A 19927-nucleotide genomic window follows, 5' to 3' on the forward strand; every position below is an offset into this window, starting at 1 on the left:
AGTTTCATAGCATTGTGGTGAGAAAGGATGCTTGGTATTGCTTTGATCTTTTTGAATTTGTTGAGACTTGTTTTGTGGCCTAGTATGTGATCTATTCTGGAGAACACTTGAAAAGAACGTGTACTCTGCTGTTTTAGGATGAAACGTTCTGAATATATCTGTTAGAGCCATCTGTCCAATATGTCATTCAAAACCACTATTTCCTTACTGATTTTCTGTTTGGATGATCTATCCATTTTTGTAAGTGGGGTGTTAAAGTCCCCTACCATTATTGTATTACTATCGATTACTTCCTTTGTTTGTAATTAACTGCTTTATGTAATTGGGTGGTCCCATGTTGAGTGGATAAATATTTACAATTGTTATATCTTCTTGTTGGTTTGTCCCCTATATGATTATATAGTATCTTTCTTATCTCTTGTTACAGTCTTTGTTTTAAAGTCATTTTGTCCAATATAAGCATTGCTTCCTTGGTTTTCCACTTCCATTTGCATGATACATACTTTTCCATTTCTTCGATTTCAATCTGCAGATGTCATTAGGTCTGCAATGAGTCTCTTGCAGGCAACATACAAATGGGTCTTGTTTTTGTTTTTGTTTTTTTAATCCATTTGGTGACCCGAAGTGTTTATATTGGAACATTTATTTCATTAGTGTTCAAAGTAATTATTGACAGATACGTATTTATTGCCATTTTGTTATATGTTTTATGATTGCTTTTAATAGTTCTTCTCTGTTCCTTCTATAGCTCTCTTGTCTCACAGTTTGCTGGTTTTCTTTACTGGTATACTTGGGTTCTTTCTCTTTGTTCTTTACATGTCTATTACTAGTTCTTGATTTATGGTCACCATTAAGTTTGTATCTACCATCTTCTGCATATAGCAGTGTCTGTTAAGTTGGTTGCTTAAATTTAAGTAATTTAAGATGGTTACTTAAATTAGAACCCATTCTTTACTCCACTCCCCTCGATATTTTAGGTTTATGGTGTCATACTTGGTGTCCTTTTCTTTTGTGAATTCCCTGGTTTTTATAGATATACTTGATTTTACTGCTTCTGTGTTTCCTACTGTTCTTCTACTAATGGTTTCTCCTTTCCACTCAAAGAGTCCCCTTTAACATTTCTTGTAGGGCTGGTGTAGTGGTCATGAATTCCTTTATGTTTGTTTGTCTGGGAAACTCTTTATCTCTCCTTCTATTCTGAATGGTAGCCTTGCTGGATAGAATACTCTTGGCTGCCAATTTTTCCCTTTCAGTACTTGAATATATCCTGCCATTCCCTTCTGCCCTGCAGAGTTTCTGCTCAAAAATCAGCTGATACCCTCATGGGGTTCCCCTTGTATGTGACTGCTGTCTTTTCTCTTGCTGCTTTTAAAATTCTCTCTTTATCTCTACTTTTTGCCATTTTAATTACTGTGTGTCGTGGTGTGGAAATCCTGAGGTTGATTTTGTTGGAGGATCTCTCTGCCTCCTGGTTTCCTCCCCCAGATTTGGGGAAATTTCAACTATTATTTCTTCAAATAAATTTTATGCCCCCTTTCCTCTTTTCTCCTTCTGGGATCCCTATAATGTGAATGTTATTACACTTGATGGTGTTGCCAAATTTCCCAAGTCTCTTTTCACCTATTTTTCTCTCTCCTGTTCAGCTTGATTGCTTCCCATTAATCTGTCCTCTAGGTCCCTGATTCATCCTTCTGCTTCCTCTAGTGTACTGTTTATTCCCTCTAGTGTATTTTCAGTCTAGTTATTCATCTCTGAATCCACTTCTTCATCTCTGATTGGTTCTTTGTTTTCTGCCTCCTTGTTAGGAGTCTCATTGATACCCCTAACACTGTTTGCATAAGTCTGCTTGCACAAGTCTGCCCGGAGAACTGGGGTGGAGGCTGGTAGAGGGGATGTGTCCACAGAATACGGGGGCAGGGCATGCTGTTAGCAAGTTAGGTAGGGATTGTTGTGGCCTTGCTGTTTCCCATGGGTGTGTAGGCTGGGGGGCAAGGGCAGGGAAATGACACCCACCAGCTCCTTTGTTCCTGGAGAAGTGTCTCTTGTCTCTCCAGCACCAGCTCTGAGATTAGTAAACAGATCCCCTCCCACAGACCACAGGCAATTTGCAACCTGCCGCTTCTCTGCTTTATGTCCACGGGCTGGTTTGTTGTGCTGTTCTCTTTAAGGGCAAGGACTCTCCTCCCAGCTCTCCCAGAGCCTGTTGATTTTTAAAATTCTAGGTTTTAAGCCCTGCAGATTGTAAGAACTCCTGAAATTTGGCCCCTCCAGTTTTCAAAGCCAGATGATATGGGGTTTTGTCTCTCCCATGCAGGCTTCCTAGTCTAAGAGTCTGTTTCTCTTCCCTCTATGCACCTGTGGCATCCTGTGGGCAGTGCTGTGGTCCGTTTACGTCCCAGCTGTGTCTCTGCCCTTCCTACCCTCTTTGATGTGGCCTCTTCTCTACCTTTACTGCGGAGAGTCTGTTCTGTCCTTTGTTTGATTTTCTGGGTTATTGACCCTGATGTGGCTGTTGCCTATGGGGCAAGCTTATGGTCCTTCTACTCTGCCATCTTCCCCAGAAGTCTGGCCTTCATTTCTTAATGGTCCCTGTGGTTATGCCTGCTTCCCAGGATTATTTCCTATTCAACCTGCTCCTGCCAAGAAATCCATTTCCTTCCAACTTGTGCACCTGAAAATGTTGTAGTTAGCATTTTGCTTGCTCTTGTAAGTCTAACTGCTTCTTAATGTTCCCACTCGTTACTAAACCAGTGTTGTGTTTTTATTCCTCAGTACAAAACTACATCCTGCTCTTGCACGTAGCAAGATCAATTCACAGATTTGCCAACCTGCCCTGATTCAGAGAAGTTAGATGCCCCCATGAGCTTCCCTTTTGTTTCAGGATTTGAAAATTGGATAAGCTCAAGTTTTTGGCTTTAATAATTTCATGTGAGAAGTTCAGGATCTATTATCCGTGTTCTGAATGCTTCCTTCCTGATGCCAGAAAAGTGAGGTCCAGCTTTAGGTGAATCTCAAATTTGCCAGATGATGGGGTATTGTATCAACAGCTAATTATTGTCACATTAACAATGCCCGCGATGCAGGGACCATTCTTATCTTCATTTTACATGTAGGGAAACCGAGGCACAGATTCACTTGTGTTTACTAAATGTGAGTCAGAAATAAACACAGAACACAGACTTATTTTTCCAAATGGCTGTATAGTTTTATCCTTGTCCTCTGCCTAAGGTGATTGAGTTTCTATTCAGGAAGAGCAGCATAAAATTTTCAGAAAGTTCATTTAAAAATAACCAGTGTACACAGCTACAGCAAAAACTGTAAGGGGGCAGAATTGCCCAGAGAGTGTGTGGACCTGGAGAAATTGTTTTTATGGGGATCCTGTCTACATAAGCAATTTGGGACTTCCTCAGATCAATGTTTCAGCACCATTTTGGTGACCCAATACTACACGATCCCACAAAAAAATTAAACTCTTTACCACAAAGCTCTTCTGGAGACCAGGTTGGACCCCCAGGTGGGTGGGTGCTAGAACTCTTCGGGGCATCTGGTTGACCTTCTGCCGCAAGTGGAAAGAGGAACCAGCAGGTCTCAGCCACCAGAGGGGACCATGGGCTCCAGTATCCAGAACCCATACAGGGCCCTGTGTGTGCTTGGAACACCCCACCCACAGGGCACTGTTGCTTCCAGGCCCTAGAAGCGGGGCTTGAAAAATCCCCAAGAAGGCATTCCCGAGGCAGGGCCATGGTGTGGGAGAGTGGTCTGCAGAAGAGGGCCCGAGGCAGGGATCCAGCTTCCCAGGGGCTTCAGGGAAGCACTCACCAGTGGATGAAGTTTGAACAATATTAGGACTTAAACAGTGATTATTTGCGAACCTCTTGATAGCTAAAGTACCCAAAGTGGGGAAAGAAAGCTGTTGTAAGGAGGAAGCCAGCTGGAAAGTTCTAGTATTTATAATATCTAATTCTGTTTGTGGGTTTGGTAAAAGAGACTTTTTTTTTTTTTTTTTTTTTTTTTGGTAATTGTGTAAAATGTTCAAGCAAAGAACTGCTTTTCCTTTCCAGTGACCAGCTCAGCCTGGCTGGCTGGGAATGTTCTGCTGGCCTCTTGAGCTGGCCCAAAGGGGACATTCAATCTTCTTTACGTAGATGCTAGTTCTAAACAGGTGTAGAGACCCATTAGCACAGAGCTGCTATGGTGGGTGCAGGGAGAGAAATGGACAAACCCAGGATGACCTCATGGCTCCATCACTTGGGGTACGTGGCTCCCGAGCCCTATCTAGGATTAGATATAAAACGGATCGTGTCTACCACCTAGAACTGAGCCGAGGACCGGATGTAGTCAGGGTATCTGTACACACGGCAAAGTTCTTTGCAGGAACTCCAACTGGAAGGGGTAAATTTGAGCAGCCTCTCTAGCGAAGAAAAGATCCACCAATGCAGCCATTGCTTTCAACCATTTTATTGCTAAACTATCATGATACAAGCCGTATAAAAATACTTTACATATAGCAAAAATAAACTACATTAAACTGGAGATTAAAAACGTTTTGCATAGGAATGTGATGTATTCAAACTTCTTTAACAGTCGAGATTTCTACAAAACCTAAGCCTTCCAGCACCGCCTGTTGCAGAGAATTCTGTTTGTCGGAGAACTAACAGAGCACTGTCAACATTTTCTCCCCTCTGAGGGCTGTAGAGGCAATGAGGGTAAGGAAGTTTCTTCGACAAGATGCTCTGGAGGCGAAGTTTGTCCCAACCCCAGCCTCTGTCTGCTTACACGGCCGCCGTGCTGAAAACACCTCTCTACAGGGAACGGCTTCGTATCCAGTGCACCCAACCCCCTGAGCCAGGAAGCTCGCAGGTGTTTGGTCCGCTAACAGGTGCATCAAGGCGAAATGGTCAGTGTTCCCAGCACCCCATCTCCTTTTCAGGGTGACTTGCTCAGGGACCATCTCCAAGGGAGGTTAGGATGTGCTGGGTACCTGCCAGGGTTATCCCTCCAAAAGCTGAGTGCAGGAAGGTTTATCCCAGCTCGTCAAGAATGTCACAACCCCCAGGCCTCTTGTAAATGTGAGCAAAATTGTTCGCGTTTACAAAAAGCGGACCTCTGACAGCCTTTCGATTCTGAATGACAGAAAGCACTTGGAAAGTGTTTGACATGAAAATAAACACATTCAGTGACAACTAGAACACATCAGCTTCCAATCTGTCTACAAGGGACCGCTCCCACACTGGCCAAGGCTGGCTTCCTGAGAACGACATCTTGGCTACTGGATGTAAACAAGAAAGGCCACATCAGTGCTTCCCAGCTTCTAGAAGAAATCAACCTGATTCATCTAGGGTGTGTCCCTGCTGGAAAATTCTGCAGGTCCTTTGGATAATGCATGGGGGAGGGGGGCTTATCTACCCAGATTTGGTTAGCTTTGTAAACAGGAGCCCGCACTTGGGATTCTGGGATTCTCGTTCACAGAACCCTATTACAATACAGGCAGTTTTGTTTTTAATTCAGAATCACCTACTAGGCACTGCTGTGGGGGAATCTCAACACTTTACAATTCTCCTCCATGACCAGATAAAGGCTCAGAGCTGAACTCTACATCCTCCTAAGCAAGCATCAGAGCGTTCCTTCTTCAGCAAAGCCATCCCCCGTCTTCAGGGACGCTTTCTTCTAAGACTCTGGTGACTGACAGGCTCGGAGCTGGGTTTTTGGCTTTTGTTTGCTTTGCCAGCATGAATCACACAGTTTCAAGAATACATCATTTCCCTTAGGGGGAAAAAAAAAAATCAACATATGCAAAAAGAAACACCTGAAAAAGATTTCAACCATTTATAAATATTTTCTAATTCCAACAGAGGGTGTGTGTGATATTTTCAGGACAGATAAAAAGCATAAACATACAGATAAGAAAATAAAATTTAATAACCTACTAATTTGGATCGCTCTTATATATTATGAAGCAGCAGGATTTTTGTACAATACCAGAAGACTTGCAGACTTTGGAAATCTACTACATTCAGCAACACGGTAGATTTCTGTTGGTGGCGCTACCCATTTACCTTGGATGTAGTAAGTGCAAACCTCGACCTGAGATCCTTTCTATCACGTGCAACACACACATCTTTACCACTTAGACATCCTTATTTTTCTCCTTCTCTTAGAGGATCATATTGCCTCTTCCCAGACTGAAAATATTTCATGAGTGATTCCTCTTGGCAAAATTTCCTCCCGGCGCTTGTTACCGACCAAACTTTCTTGATGGCTGTCAGTTCTTAATACCCATTCTCTCGTCTGTTTAAGTCTCAACACTAATGCTTTGGTTTCTCTGTCTTTTGTTATTTGGTATAGTTGTTTATGGACACGCTTCCGCTAATATCCAGCTAGGAGGTCTTAGAAAAAGCTGGCGGGTGCCTTAGATGCGTGCGCACTCACACACACCCCCACATATGTGTGTTAAAGACTCTCAACTAGCGGGACCCCCTTTTCACGGACAGAGTTGGAAGATCGATGGAAATACACGTTAGTCCTTCTCCGTCCTATCCAGGCACAACGAAGCAGGGAGACTTTGCTACAATAGCGGGAAGGCACTTGGGTAAAACATTCAGATAACCGAGGAAAGGCCAAATTCCCTCATGTGCAAAAAAAAAAAAAAAAAAAAGAAAGAAAGAAAAAAAGAAAAAGGTTAAGGTTCCCAGCCAGGTCAAGGGAGAACAGATCACTCAACAGACACTTTAACGCTTCCCCAGGGAAGTCAGTATTGCTGGAGAGAAACTGCTTTATGTGAAGCTGCTGGTGTAAGGAACCCTTTTATTAATTAGGAAGAATTTCACATCCCAGAAGTTCTGCAACAGCGGTTAAGCTCTTACTCGCATTTTGTATAAAAGAAGGATTTTGCCAAACTTTGGGCTTGAAGAGCGGCCCCCGCCCCGTTGTTGGGGAAGATAAATGCTAGGTCTCCACTGAAAGGTGGAATGTTCTCATCTACTGGGTGTTCTCATCCACTCTCCGCAGCACCAGACCCTCCGGGCTGTAGTCCTCAAGCCTCATGCTCCTGGCCACACCATGGGGAAGGTTTCATCTCTGCGTCACCTTGACAAGGAAGCCGGGACTCCAAAAACCCACAGCAAGCCCTTAAAGGCTGTGATTCTCCTCCTAGGCTTCTACCTAGCCCAGCTGACCGAGATCCCCGAGGAGAGCCTTTGGAAGAGTGGCAGGAATATTTATGTTCTGCGTGGATAAGTGGGGAGGAAGGAGAGTGGCTGAAAACGAAGTCCTGGCTTGTCCCAGGGTGTCCCCAGGAAGGTAAACAGGAACACATCTGTGCGATGAGAAACTCCCCTGCTGAGAACTTTGAGAGTTTTAGGTGTTTGCAAAAACTGCACCAAAGGGGGAAGACTCTAGAAGACTCGGTGTGTGCAGGAGAGACAACGGGGGAGAAAAATCCCCCCATACACCCCTTCGGGCACGCTCCTTCGGATTGAGGGAGGCACGCAGGTTGATTCTCGTCGGTGCAGATAAAGCGGCTAATGCAGACAGGTGTCTTGGGATGGAGGGGTGCTGGAGATGGGCTTGGGTAAAAAAAAACAAAAAAACAAAGCCAGTGAACTTGGGGCCAAAGCCCGTTGCTGTCCTACTCGGAGGCTAGGCCCGAGAGGAAGTTCCACCCTGGTCATGGGGGAACCCACTTCCAGAAATACTCAGGCCTGCCCGCCGCTTGCCTCGGTCCATACTTCACAAAAATCCCTGCACCATTTCCGTGGTTTTTTTGGTTTGGGTTTTTTTTTTTTCCCCCTTTGGTTGCTATAGCTCTTCTGGGATTCTTTCTCACAATTCAACGCACATGCTTGAGATCTTCTTCACCAGTTCATGGAAAAGCGCTCTGGCCACCAGGGAGAAAGCAAGCGAGGCTAGCAGAAAGCCCCCGGCCTGCAGGCCTGCGGAGGCCGGTGCTCACGCCGCGGGCTGGGGTCCCTGCTCCAGGCCCGCCGCTCTCTGCAAGGTTGAGGAGCAGCGGGCCCAGAGAGCTCCCCCAATCCAGCCACCTCGGGCTGGCTCTTGGAAGCGGAGACAAAAGTAACAAACGTGGACACGTCTCATAACTTAAGGCTGAGTTTTAACCGGTCATCTGGTGTGCGCCAGACAGTCTTGCTTCAGAATGAGGAAACTGACCAATAAGGGTTCAGCCGTGGCCTGACCGTGGCCGGGACCAGGCGGTCCCTAAGGAGGACAGTCCGGCTTCTGGTTTTTTCTTCAGCCCGGAAGCCAGGCCCGCTCGGGTCACGTTCCTTGGGTGGCTCTGTTTGAAAACTCCTTTCCTTCAAAAGGTACAGGAGCTGTATCTGTGACCTGGAAAAATGAACGCAGGGCTGGGGTTTAATCACGGGGGCCCACATCTTCCATCCCCCAGCCCAGCCCACACCCCAGGCTCCGGTCACTCCGTTCTCGGGCCGGTCCGGCGTGCTGTCTTGTGTGTTTGCTCAGCAGGCACTTAAGGTTTTTGGATGGGACACCAGGAAAGTCAACCGAGATGCTCTCTGGGATTTAAACCCCAAATCAAAAGGCAGAGTGTTCTCTCTGGTGTTTTACACAGAGAGGTGGCGAGCTCCTTAATCGAGAGTCAGCTTTCTGCCAGGACCTCGTCCCGCGCATGGCCTCCGGGCCAGGAGATGTACAGTAAAGGAAACAGAAGGTGAGGGCAGTGGAAGGCTCCCAGGGGTCAGATACGGAAGGTGTCTTGCTAATGGCATCTTCTACGTCTGATTTCTGGCAGGAGGTCCTGAAAACTCCTTCCTGATAATTTCATTAACTACAAAAGAACAGAGAGAGAGAAAGAGAGAGAGAAGCGGCGAGTGAGCGGGCACCAACAACACTGATCAGCTTAGCTTTTCTAGAACCGGAACAAGGGGAAGGCTTTTTAAGACACACTTTTGTTCTGATAATGCACCTGACGGCTTTTAACCTAAGAAATGCTTTCCTCGGCTCTTTTTTCTGGAGGATGATATTTTGTGCTAGAGGGGTTTGTGAAGGTAACTTTAAACATCCTGGCAGAGATGGTGCTGGGCCGGAGGGCGGGTGCTAAGTGTGTCCCGTCTCTCTGTTGACTCCCAAACCCCTTCCGCTATTACAGCATCTAGAAAAGCCCTACGACGTGACTCAACTCTAGTTGACCCCCAGAGCATACGGTTCTCAGAAGAGGGGCCTTTCCACAGACAGCAGATGGGAATACCACAACGACCAGCCATTGTGTAGACAAAATCTCTCTCCGCACAACCAGGAATTCCTCCCCGCAACACACACACGAGCGAAGGATCACACCGTGAGTCTTCCGAAGGGGAAAATGTCCTCTGAGGGGTCTGGAAAATTCGGCTACCCCCTCCCCCTCGCAGGGACCCAGGAATGGGATGCCAGCCCCTGGCATCAAGAAGCTGGCTATCTTCTCCCATCTTGGTACCTTATCCAGGGCTGTGGTCCTGGAAGAAAGGCAGTAAGGTCTTAGACGGGGGGCAGCTGGCAAAAAGGCTTCCTTCGACTTTCTTGGTAAAAGTTGTGGTCAGTGGCATCCCAGACCCAAGGCAGAGGTGTGTGTCCACCGCGGCTTGTGCAGTGGGATGGGCTGACTGGTCCCAGGGGCAGGACAGGAGGGAGGGAGGGAGACCCCTTTTGGGTGCCATGGAAGGTCTCTCAAGTTGTCCTGCAGCCCCTCCCCAGCCTCCTCAACCTGCAGGTTTCATCTTTGCTTTTGTCTCTAACCGTTGAGATGTGCTCAAACTCTCCCCATGTTCAAGCTGAGCCCTGAAAGGTCCAGTGTCCTTTCCCAGAAACCCCCACGTGGATGAGCCCACAGGCCCCAGGCCCCAAGGAGGAGGCATGTGCAAACGCCAGAGGCAGTGGCGCTGAGGGGCAGCAGCGCGTCTGAACCTTGGCTCCTGAGCTCTGAGGACCGTGACTTGACCTCTCTGGGCCCGTGCCTTGCACTTCCCAGGGGAGCAAACCCATGTGCGCCGTTCAGTCCCCGTGAGGCATGGAGGTCCGTGCTAGCTCCTCGCGTCCACCTGGTCAGTGGTGTTCGGCTGCTGTTGCCTACGATCGGGTTAGGCCCAGGCTCTGGGTCGGACTCTGAATGAGTACTTTGCCCCGCAGGCCTCAGCTTGTGCTAGAAACTAGTCAAGCACACGCTCTGTTGTTCAGATACAAGGTGGGAGTCTGGGCTCTGGAGCCCGCTAGCCAGGGTTCGCATCTCACCTCTACCGCCTCCTCGCTTGCTGAACCTTGCCTCAGTCTCCCCATCTGTAAACCATGTACAAAACCATCCCCCCTTCCTTCCAGGGGTGTGGAGGAGCTCGGATAAGCTAATGCAAGTGCGGAAATGATCACCGTGCCTAGTATGGCAGGTGTTCATAGTATGGTGTGCATTAGATCTGCGCCTTCGACGTGCTGTTTTTGTGTCTACAAACTGCAAACTGTGGAAGTGGATTCATTAGTAGCAACTCCAAGGATGAATTCATAGACAGCAAACCAACATTCAGTGGGCACTTACTGTATACCAGGCAGCAGCCTAGCTGACTCCCAGGGGCCCTCAGGCAGGAACCCCACGAAGGAACCCGCCCTCGTGCGCACCCCACCAGGGCCTGGACTGCCCAGAGGCCTTTGTGCAGCGGGGCAGGGAGGAGGCGGCAGTGAAAGCAGAATGGGGGGGGGGGGCAGGGTGGCTTCACGCGGAGCTTTTCAAAGCCCGGATTCTGAAGGGCTTCCTGTTTTCTCAATCTAGGAAACCAGAGGAGTCAATCCCTCATGGAAACTTTCCATCGCCCTGGCTTTCTAAAAATAGCTGGGAGGCAGCCGTGTTGGCACCGCGACCCTCACTAAAGGGTCGTTTCCCTCCTCAGAAGGCAGAGGCCGGGGCCCGGGCCCAGGAGAGGACGGAAGGCAGGAGACGCGGCCAGCAGGCCCACGCGTGCCTTCTGAAAGCCACTTCCTGCCTTCTGAAAGCCACTTCCAGGTAGAAGCTCATAGCGGCGTCTGGAAAAGCTATGGACACGGTGTACTCAGACCTCCATGGGGTTGGGTGGGGGGCAGGGAGGCGGCTGTGCACTCCAGCCCCGAAGGGAGGCCTCGAACCCCACAGAAACCTCTCTGGGTAGAGGAACCTTCGCTTGCTGAAACCTCAGAGGGTGCTCCCCTGGCTGTGAACAAGGAGAGAAAGTTCCACGGCAGAAGAACCTGCTGGGCTTACCACCACGGCGGCGGCAGCGCAGCCCCTTGGGTCCCGGAACCGGAAGGGTTTCTTTCTACTCTGCCGCTTCCTCCAGAGCCTGGCGTCCCGCCTGTAGGAGGTCTCCCCTTCACAGCCAAGGGTAGAGTGAGTGAGGCCACCCTGCCCTTTGAATGGATTCCCCGGTGCCCACCGTGAAACCCCTCCTTGGTCTTTCCCCAGCTTCTGTCCTTTGAAGAGGGACTCCAGGCTCAGCCCTGTAGCACATCATGCTCGGGCTTTGATCTCACTCCCTTGCTCTGTCCCCTTAAGGTCTCCCTCATGCAAAAACCCTGCACTGGGCCCCACCTGCTCTCCTAGGGGCCCTGCAACGCCAGCTCCCTGCACCCTGGCTGGCCATTGGGTTTTCACCTGTGCCCACTAGGCCTCTGCCCTGGCTGTCTCCCTTGCCACCTCTAAGGCCTTTCTCCACACTCCTTCATTCAAGGCTCTGCTCCCTCTCCTCCAGGAAGGCTGCCTGGGCACTCTGCAGTGCACACCCAGAGTCCCGCCCAGTTTCACTCTCCCTCTATCTTCTGTGTCATTGGTTCCTACAATTCACCAGCTAGTGCTTTGGCCGTGGTCTTGCACTGAGTCTTCAGCTTTTAAGCAGGACGCCAGGACAGAGGAAGTGCTCATTGACACTTCATGAGAAAGAGGAAGCTCAGGGGCATTAAGTAGCCTCAGGTCCTACTGACAGCTCTGGGCTGGGCCCCAGCTCTGACTGAGGTCTGAGTGCCAGGCTGTGGGTCGCGCTCTGCATTTCTTTCCTCTGGTAAACGTTTGGAGCAACTCTTCTAGGCCAGCCTCTGTATCTTTCCTCCCACTTCTTCTCAAACTGGGCCATGTGCATTTCTGCAACTAGCGCCTCTCCTTGTCCCAGCCCTGACTTCCCTCCTGCCCCTGTTCTGACGCCACCTTTTCATGGGAGCCATCTCCTGCTCCCACCCTCGGGCCCTCACTCCCTCCAAAAGCAAATACTGAATTCTCCAAATGCCTTGCTTGCAAACTCCTGGGCCAGGTTATCTGAGTTCCCTGTAACTCCACGGTGCTCTGGATAGTACCATGCACACAGCAGGCACCTAATGCATGCATCTCATTTTTCCCCCCTGCCCCACCCCCAGGGATCCCACATCATCAGCCTAGGTCACTTGGTTTGGGGAAGCACATTTTCCTCTGTCACCTAATTGCCAAATGGGTTGCCTGTCTATTACTTCTCTGGAGCCTTTTCTCTACAAAAGAATATAAGCCATTCATATTTACTGGAAGCTAACCATGTGGCAAGCACTGTAATAAATGCCAAGTTTTTCTTATACCAAACCCCGTAATCCTATCCTTGTTCTACAGATGGAGAGAGGCAGTCACCAGCCATGCTAAGTGACAGCATCAGAATTTGAACTCGGGACCCATGTATTAACCGCAACGCTGTACAGCTACACAACTGATGAAGATGCTGTGCTATTAAGTTCAGGAGTCATCACCTTCGTCTTTCCTCTGTGGCCCTGGGGTCCTCTGTGTCCAGAAAAGGTAAAGGCAGCCTCTGTTAAGTTAACAGCCGCGAAGGCCAAGTGCCGGGTGGTTAAGGTGGTCACGGAGTATCACTTTCTCAGAACACGATTGAGGCCAATGGTGCTGACTCTACCACAAGCTCCCCTGACCTTTTATCACTATCTGAGTGAGGGCTGTGCTGCAAACCCTGATGCCTGTGCACCCCACCTCAGGATGATTTCTAAGCCTGACACCTGAGGCTAAAACCAGAACGGAAAAGATGGACAGATGTATAATTGTAACAATACTTATAGCTTTCTCTTTAAAACTCAAAAAAAAAAAAAAAAACAAAACTTGGTAGCATAATAAGAAAAACATAACTATTCTAATAACATGGCTGTAGGCAAAAAAAAGTAGACGAGGGACCACCAAGCCTTGTCTATCAAGGGCCAGATAAAACCGTTCTCCGAGCCCTGGGCCAGGCGGCCCCTTGCTCAACTGCTCAGCTCTGCCGCTGTGGTGTGAAAGCCACCACAGACAGCATTTGTGAGCAAATGGCTGTGGCCGTGTGCTGATAAAACTTTATTAAACCGTAATAGGCCGGGGGGCCAAATTTTGAACAGACTAATTACCACCTGGCCAGAGACATCACGTACCAGCCCCTTGTCCATACCCACGGCAGAGAAGAACAGGGAAGTGGTGTTTCCTTCACCTGCTTTTGGGGAGTGGCAGCTGAAGAAGTCGATGCCTCCTACTGGTGAGGCTCATCCAACCATTCTAGGTGTTTATTTCTAAAAGCCTGGGCTTCTGTTAGCATCCCACTCTGCCCTAGGAATTTTCTGGTTCACTTGAAGGGGTCACTTGCACACCGACTTGCTTCTCTCAGCTGAGGGCAGAGGTGCTCAAGCATCACCTTCCAGAAGAATGACTGCTCAGACTTGCATACGGAAAACCATGCCGATCTACAGTGGGTCTAATTTAAAAGGCCGTGAGGAGTCCTTTTGACTAGGCCTTGCCCCCTTAATTGCTGAGTTTGGAAGTTCATCCCCTGAGAAAGCAGCAACAGGAAGGAGTGGACAGACCCCATCCTGCTTCTCTCCCAAACCTCAAGCATGTGTTCTAAAATCTGGTTAGATCACGTGAGTGCCCACGAGATTCTGGGGCCGGCCACAAAGGCCACAGCCAGAAAGACGTTCCTGGGGCTTGGATGGGAACGGGGTGAGGCCGCGTCCTCCAAGGCCAAAGAGGCTGAGAGCCCCGACAGGTACAGCCCCGCCCCCCACCCGCATCGCTTCTCGGTCTTCACTCCCCAGACCCAGGCTTGGGGCGAGAAGGCAGGAGCAGAAAGCACAGGAGTTGTGCCCTGTCTTGTCCCAGCTGCTGGCGGGACAGGCGGCTCGGACAGCCGAGCGTGAGCTCCAGGCCTGTTTTCCCCACTAGCGTGTGGAAAGGGGCTCGGAAGGAAAGGCGGCTGGTGGCCTTGCCCTGGGACTTCAGTATCAAAACGGATGATCAGTCCTCTGAGAACAAAACTCTCCCCAGGCTCTGCGTTTTGCTTGCTAAGCAACTTTCCAGCCACCGAGGCCTGCTCTGTGGGCACTTGGGAACAGTGAAGAACTTTCTGCAGGGGCCAGGTGACGTTAGAGGCTCAGTGACAAAGACCAAAAAGAAAAAAAAAAAAAAAAAAAACAACCCTTGACAGGCCTGAAGCCCAAAGCTGTGGGTGGGGTGCACGGGGGTAAAGCCCCCCGGGGCCCCGACCATGGGAGCCAGCCTGCGGCAGTTCCGGCAGTTCCAAGGCCCCTGTAAGGTCAGAAGCATCACCAGGTGCTAATACCAGGGAGGGGAGAAGCACACACAAAGGGCCCTTGAAGGACTTTGGTTAAGTGGCTTGTGACGGTGTCTAACAGTCCCTGCTGGAGAACGTGCCAGGGCTACACCCCCTGCCCCCTTTCATGCTGCTCCTGGGAAGGGCTAGGATCTATCTCTGCAGAGCCAACCCTCTGGGCAACAGGATTCTGGGGACCACCCCCCGCCCCCAGCCCCGCTCCAAGGCCTCTGTAAACGCGGTAAAATTCACCAGTGTGCTGCTGCTCATTGGAGCCTTGATGGCAGGAGCCCACTTTCTCTGACAAACAGGCCGTTCAATAAGCCACAGCCCAGGGAGCCAGGGAGAGGTCAGGAGGCCTGTAACCCCCGCCCCCCCCCTCCCCCCAGGCCCACGGGCTGACTTCTGGGGAGGGCTCACCACACGCGGGCCGCTGGGTGTGCGGGTTCTACCCAGAATGTCAGAGGCTCCAGTCATAGCAGTGACATGCCCACAGCAGAGGGGCAGAAAGTGGAGCATCGGGCCTCACTGACCCGCGGAGGCCTCCTGGGCCCTGGGCCATGGAGTCTGCAGTGGCTCCCAGGCTCTTCTCTGCAGGCCTAGAATCCCGACTCCCTGGAGGGAGGTCGAATGCGGGAGGCTAACTCAGGGGCACTGCTGGGTTCTGCTGGGGTTGGTGGGAAAACCCCCTCCACCTCGGACCAAGCACAGCAGCCGTGGAGAGCAGCTTGCCGGCTCCTCTGCCCTGCCTGGCTTCCCTCGGTCCCCAGCGCAGAACGCCCCTCCTCTGACACACAGTCTGACTTAACCGGACCCACCGGGCAAAGCTGCATAAAACCAAAACAGAGCTGGTCCCCCACAGAGCATGACCAACCGTTCAAATGTAGGAGCAGGACCTGGCTGTGCGCTTCCTGGCAGAGGCGGAGGTGACCCCTGGGAGAACATGCGAATTCCCAGAGCCTCCTCCCCACCCCCCCACCCCAACCTGGACACCCCAACCTCCCAGAGAGTCTCAGGGAAGTCCCCCCAGGGGTGTCCCCTTACGGGGCGGGGGAGGGTGTCCAGCCCTTAAGAGCAGGAAGTGTGGTGTCTAGGAGGATGGTTGGAAAAGTTTTCTTCTACAAGTATTTCGAGTTAAGGAAACACACAGCTGGAAGACAAAAGGAGAAGCAGAAATGTCGATTACCTTTAACTTTGATTTCTTGGATCAAAGATCACAGTCATTCTGTTTCATAATATGTTTTGTATCCAGCTAAGGTGTGTGTCTATCAGCTCTGAAAAAGATTTGCAAAACCATTTTTGAGAAGAAAAAAAAAAAAATCACCTTTGACCTCTATCATGCTTCTAACGCATGTTAATATCATCCATGTCATGAGGAGCAACCCTTGGCCGAGGGCCCCGCAGAACCCAGGACAGAACGGAACCCCCTGGCTGTAGTTTAAGCCCACATTCTGCATCATCTTAACAACTGTGCCAGGATTAACCCCAAACCAGTGTTCAGAGGCCCTGAGAGGAGGACTTGGTGCACGGAAAGGAAGGTCTCTGAGATCAACGGGCATCAGCAAGGGTTTTGCGGGTTTTCTTTTTTCTATGCTACACGAAACAGCCCTGGTGCCTGCCTAGCCGAGCATTGCAAATCAGGGTCAACCAAAGAGGTAACGTTTTAAAACTCTAGCTTCTGCGGTCAAAGGAAAATCAGCATTTCATGAAAAATCTACTCAAAAGTAATCGTCCTTCAGGCTTTTCTATATGCTAAACTGGAATCCTGGTTCCTTCCTACAAGTGATCTAACCTCAGTGTGCATGCAAATTCATCAGACTGCACATTTTCTTCCTTTTTTTTGGTTGATGATGAGAAAAAGTTACTATTTTTACTGCTCCTCCCCAGTCCGAGCGCTGAAGGCCCTTACAAAGGGCTCGCGAGCTATCTACATTTCAAGCCATTCTCTTAGATTTTCTCTTCAATGTCAATAAGCCATACACTCCCTTCTACGATCCCCTTTAAATGGACAAAGTCCAAGGCCAGGGTCTGTTTTGAGTGCCTACAGTTAGAAACCTTTCCTGGGATTAATTTCTTACAGAGAGTGACCCAGCCTTCCCTAGACAGAGCTTCGTCGGCATCAGGAGGTAAACCAGGATGCTCTTTGGATCTCCACGAAATGCCCCTTCAAAGCCGATCTCACTGAATCAGGAGAGCCTTCCAGTGGTGCTGGGCTCCAGCAGGGTCTGGTGGGAGTTAGGCACAGGACCACCAACCAGCTCCCCTCTCCTCTGTAAACACGGCTTGCACCCTGCATTTCAGGCTATCTCCTGAAGCCAAAAGGCCCACTCCCCTAATTGCGGGTGCTTGAGGCCCTACTGCAGCTTCTTCACTGCACTTTCCTCTCTCTACTCCACAGTGCTTATACCAAATCCAAGAGCTGAAGGCACTGTCAGGGTATTCCCCTGGGGCCTTAAAATACCACCTGTATCCTGACAAATCAATGTTTTCAGCCCCAGACCTCACCCTTGAACTTCAGGCTCAAACCTCTAACTGCCCACCAGGCAGCTCAAACTGAACATGGCCAAAGCCAATCTCCTGCTCCCATCCCCCCACCCCCACCCCCCAGCCCCCACCCCGTAACCCTATACCACTTGTTCCCACCATAGGAAACCTTCTCCCTTCTTCCGGTTGTTCAAACCAATCTTGGTCACAACCCACATCCCTCCATATGCAAATGCTTCTGGATTTACCCTTAAAATCTATCCGGAAACCAGCAGCCTCTACCACCTCCTGTCTCGAATGCTCCATCGGCCCCTCCCCTGCCTCCCTGAGCCTGGCTGGGACTCCTGGTCTCTGCCCACAGTGGGTGGGCCTGTTGGCCGTCAAGGGAGAGCAACAGGCTCTGTTGTTACTCCCGGAAAAACCAGCTCCAGGGTGCTACTGGGGCCAAGATGTGTTCACTCCGTCCGTCTGCACCCACTCAGCACGGAGGAGGCATCAGGGCCATGCACAAGTCCAAAGTCACATGCCTGGAGCCATAAGCCAAATCTGGGGAGAACCCCGGGGACCAAAGTCACATGCCTGGAGCCATAAGCCAAATCTGGGGAGAACCCCGGGGACCATGCCCTTAAGACCAGCCAGCTGGTACCCAAGAAGCCAGCCCTGCGCTCTCTCCTCCCCACTCCTCATCAAGAGTGTTCAGAGAATTTGTAAAACATCAAACTAGTTTGCGGCCTTTTGAGGTGCAGCTTCCTGTTTAGTCATGAAGTTTCACTCTTTAATGGTCTGTTTCTTGGTGGAAGACAGAAGCGCCAAGAGGAGAGGAAGGGCCTGTTTCCATTCAACTAAGACCCCCAGACTCCACTCAAGACCCAGATGCCCCCAACCCCTGGCCAGCTGTTCTCTCCTTCAGGCAGCTCTCCAGGTGCTTGTTTTACCTCTCCTGGCCCTCTCTGGGGAGTGCTGGTGGGATGCCCATGGCTCAGGTCAGGTTACTGAGGCACAGAAAGAAGGAATGACTTGGCCAGGACCAGTGCCCTGCACTGGGCAGAGCTCGATAAGGCCTCTGCTTCAGGGACAAAAGTCCCAGGCTCCCTGCATTTGGAAGACCGTCTGGCTGCCCTGGGAGCGGGGCAAAAATGCAGACTGGCGTCGGTAGCCCTCAGAACCAAAGCGCTCTTCTGGCAGGGACATCCACGTCAGTCTCGTGGCCTCTCGCTGAGCCACATGCAGGCATAAGAATGCCTCCCTGGCAAGGTTGCTGTGTGGATTAAGGGATACGTTCTGTCTGACTTCTGCACAGGTATTTATAAACTCCATAATAGGGTCTCCCAAAGAAGAAAGATGGGAGAGGGAGAGGAGAGTATATGGAAGGAGATGGAGACCTGGCCTAACCATTCTCGCAGATAACCAAGAAGGTGACTCTTATTTCCCCACATGGTTCAAGAGGAAATAGGTTCTTTTGATCAGCATGACTGCTCTGGCCAGTTGTTAGTAATATGGAGGAGGACCGCAAGAGAGAAGGCCATGTTTAGAATTCCCTGGCAAACATCAACAAACCCTCCCAAAGCCAAGGAGACGGCCCTCTGGTCCTTGAATCATTACTCCATTTTGTGGTCTTTCATGAGGCTACAGATAAAGACCGACACAGTGATGATGCATTTTTGCAACACTAGGCACAAATCGGTAAATCATTCCGCTGGTGCTGTGGGTTAGATGATCATTGAGGCTCGGGACTGGAAGTGCTTCACTAATTAATCAACAGATAAAATGCAAAATCAGATCCAAGAATCTGTCACCTTGACAAATCCTACAACTAGCATCTAGTCTCCTAAAAACAGAGGTGTGCTTCTGTAAGTGCAGTGGAATCAGATGGGGAAAACCTGTGTGCATCTGTGTCAGGGAGCTGACAAGAATTAGAGACTGGTCTAAGGTGCATTCAGTTTGACGGTTCCACAATGAAAACACCAATGTCCCTCCCAACTGCAGTAGAAATGAATACCGTCCTACCCATTTTCTACTTTTTCCAGGGTTCCACATGAACTTACAGTCTAGAGAAAAACAACTTAGACTTTCTCTCGGCTAAACTGCCCTACAAGGAAGGACTCACTGACTATAGAAATTGAGACCTGAGCTGGGTTTGCCCCTTCTGACCAGTCCATTTCTCCATTCAGCAAAACTGTTTCTGAGTTCAGGCTGCTACGTTGCACCTCTACTGGCAAGCAACCACACAGCTTCTAAGGTAGCAACCACAGGCAGGAAAGCCTTCTAAACAAACCGCCACTTGCTTCCTTGTCCTTCTGCCATTTCATCACGGCCTTGACCCCAAACCTCTGCTGCGAGGCATCAGCCGCAAAGCAAGCATTGCAAAATAAGTTGTTGGCCAAACAGAAGCAAAAGAAAAGCACTTATTACTACATCCAGTTGAGATTTGGGAAAGGAACAGCCGTCCAAACCCACAAATCAGCCTGGGACCGCAAATGAGATGATAAAATAAATACCTAATTGTTTGGGAAGCCATTTTTCTCTTTGGGGGTGGAAGGAATGAACCAAACACTTCCACGAAGACACTGGAGTGTATTTTCTCCTTGTCCTGTGAGACACGGGACAGAGGCTGGGGAGGGGGGTTAACAGGTGGAAGCCTGGTGCACTAAGAAGCACACCCCTCCCAGGCCACTTTCCTCATGTCACAGAATGCCCCAGACTTCCTCACGGCCTCTCCGGAGCTGGCCAGAAATCCTGTCCTGGCTCATGAGACCCTGCCTTCAAAGACCAGCATGGTCCTGGACGCTTGGAAAGGACTCCCTGGCTTTTTAGTTGACTCCTGCAACTCTGTCTCCATCTCACCTTTCCAGATCCTTCTGTATCCTCCCATATCTACC

The 19927-nt window shown here is 50.0% G+C and overlaps 1 protein-coding gene across 7 annotated transcripts in view; it reads right to left on the reverse strand.

Annotated features, from left to right (window-relative positions):
• Positions 1-4442: 4442 nt before the first annotated feature.
• NFATC2 (nuclear factor of activated T cells 2) overlaps positions 4443-19927 on the reverse strand; it is a 156009-nt gene continuing 140524 nt past the window's right edge. For 4 of the 7 annotated variants that reach the window (XM_059407238.1, XM_059407237.1, XM_059407233.1 and 1 more), the window contains exon 10: positions 4443-8803. In XM_059407238.1, coding sequence (XP_059263221.1) covers positions 8748-8803 — 56 coding nt within the window. In that variant the 3' untranslated portion in view covers positions 4443-8747. Of the gene's footprint in view, positions 8804-15750; positions 15839-19927 lie in introns of all 7 variants that reach the window. The other 3 variants (XM_059407235.1, XM_059407234.1, XM_059407236.1) reach the window with 3 other exon arrangements.

The sequence above is a fragment of the Mustela nigripes genome, chromosome 7, assembly GCF_022355385.1.
Source record: "Mustela nigripes isolate SB6536 chromosome 7, MUSNIG.SB6536, whole genome shotgun sequence".
Lineage (NCBI taxonomy): Eukaryota > Metazoa > Chordata > Mammalia > Carnivora > Mustelidae > Mustela > Mustela nigripes.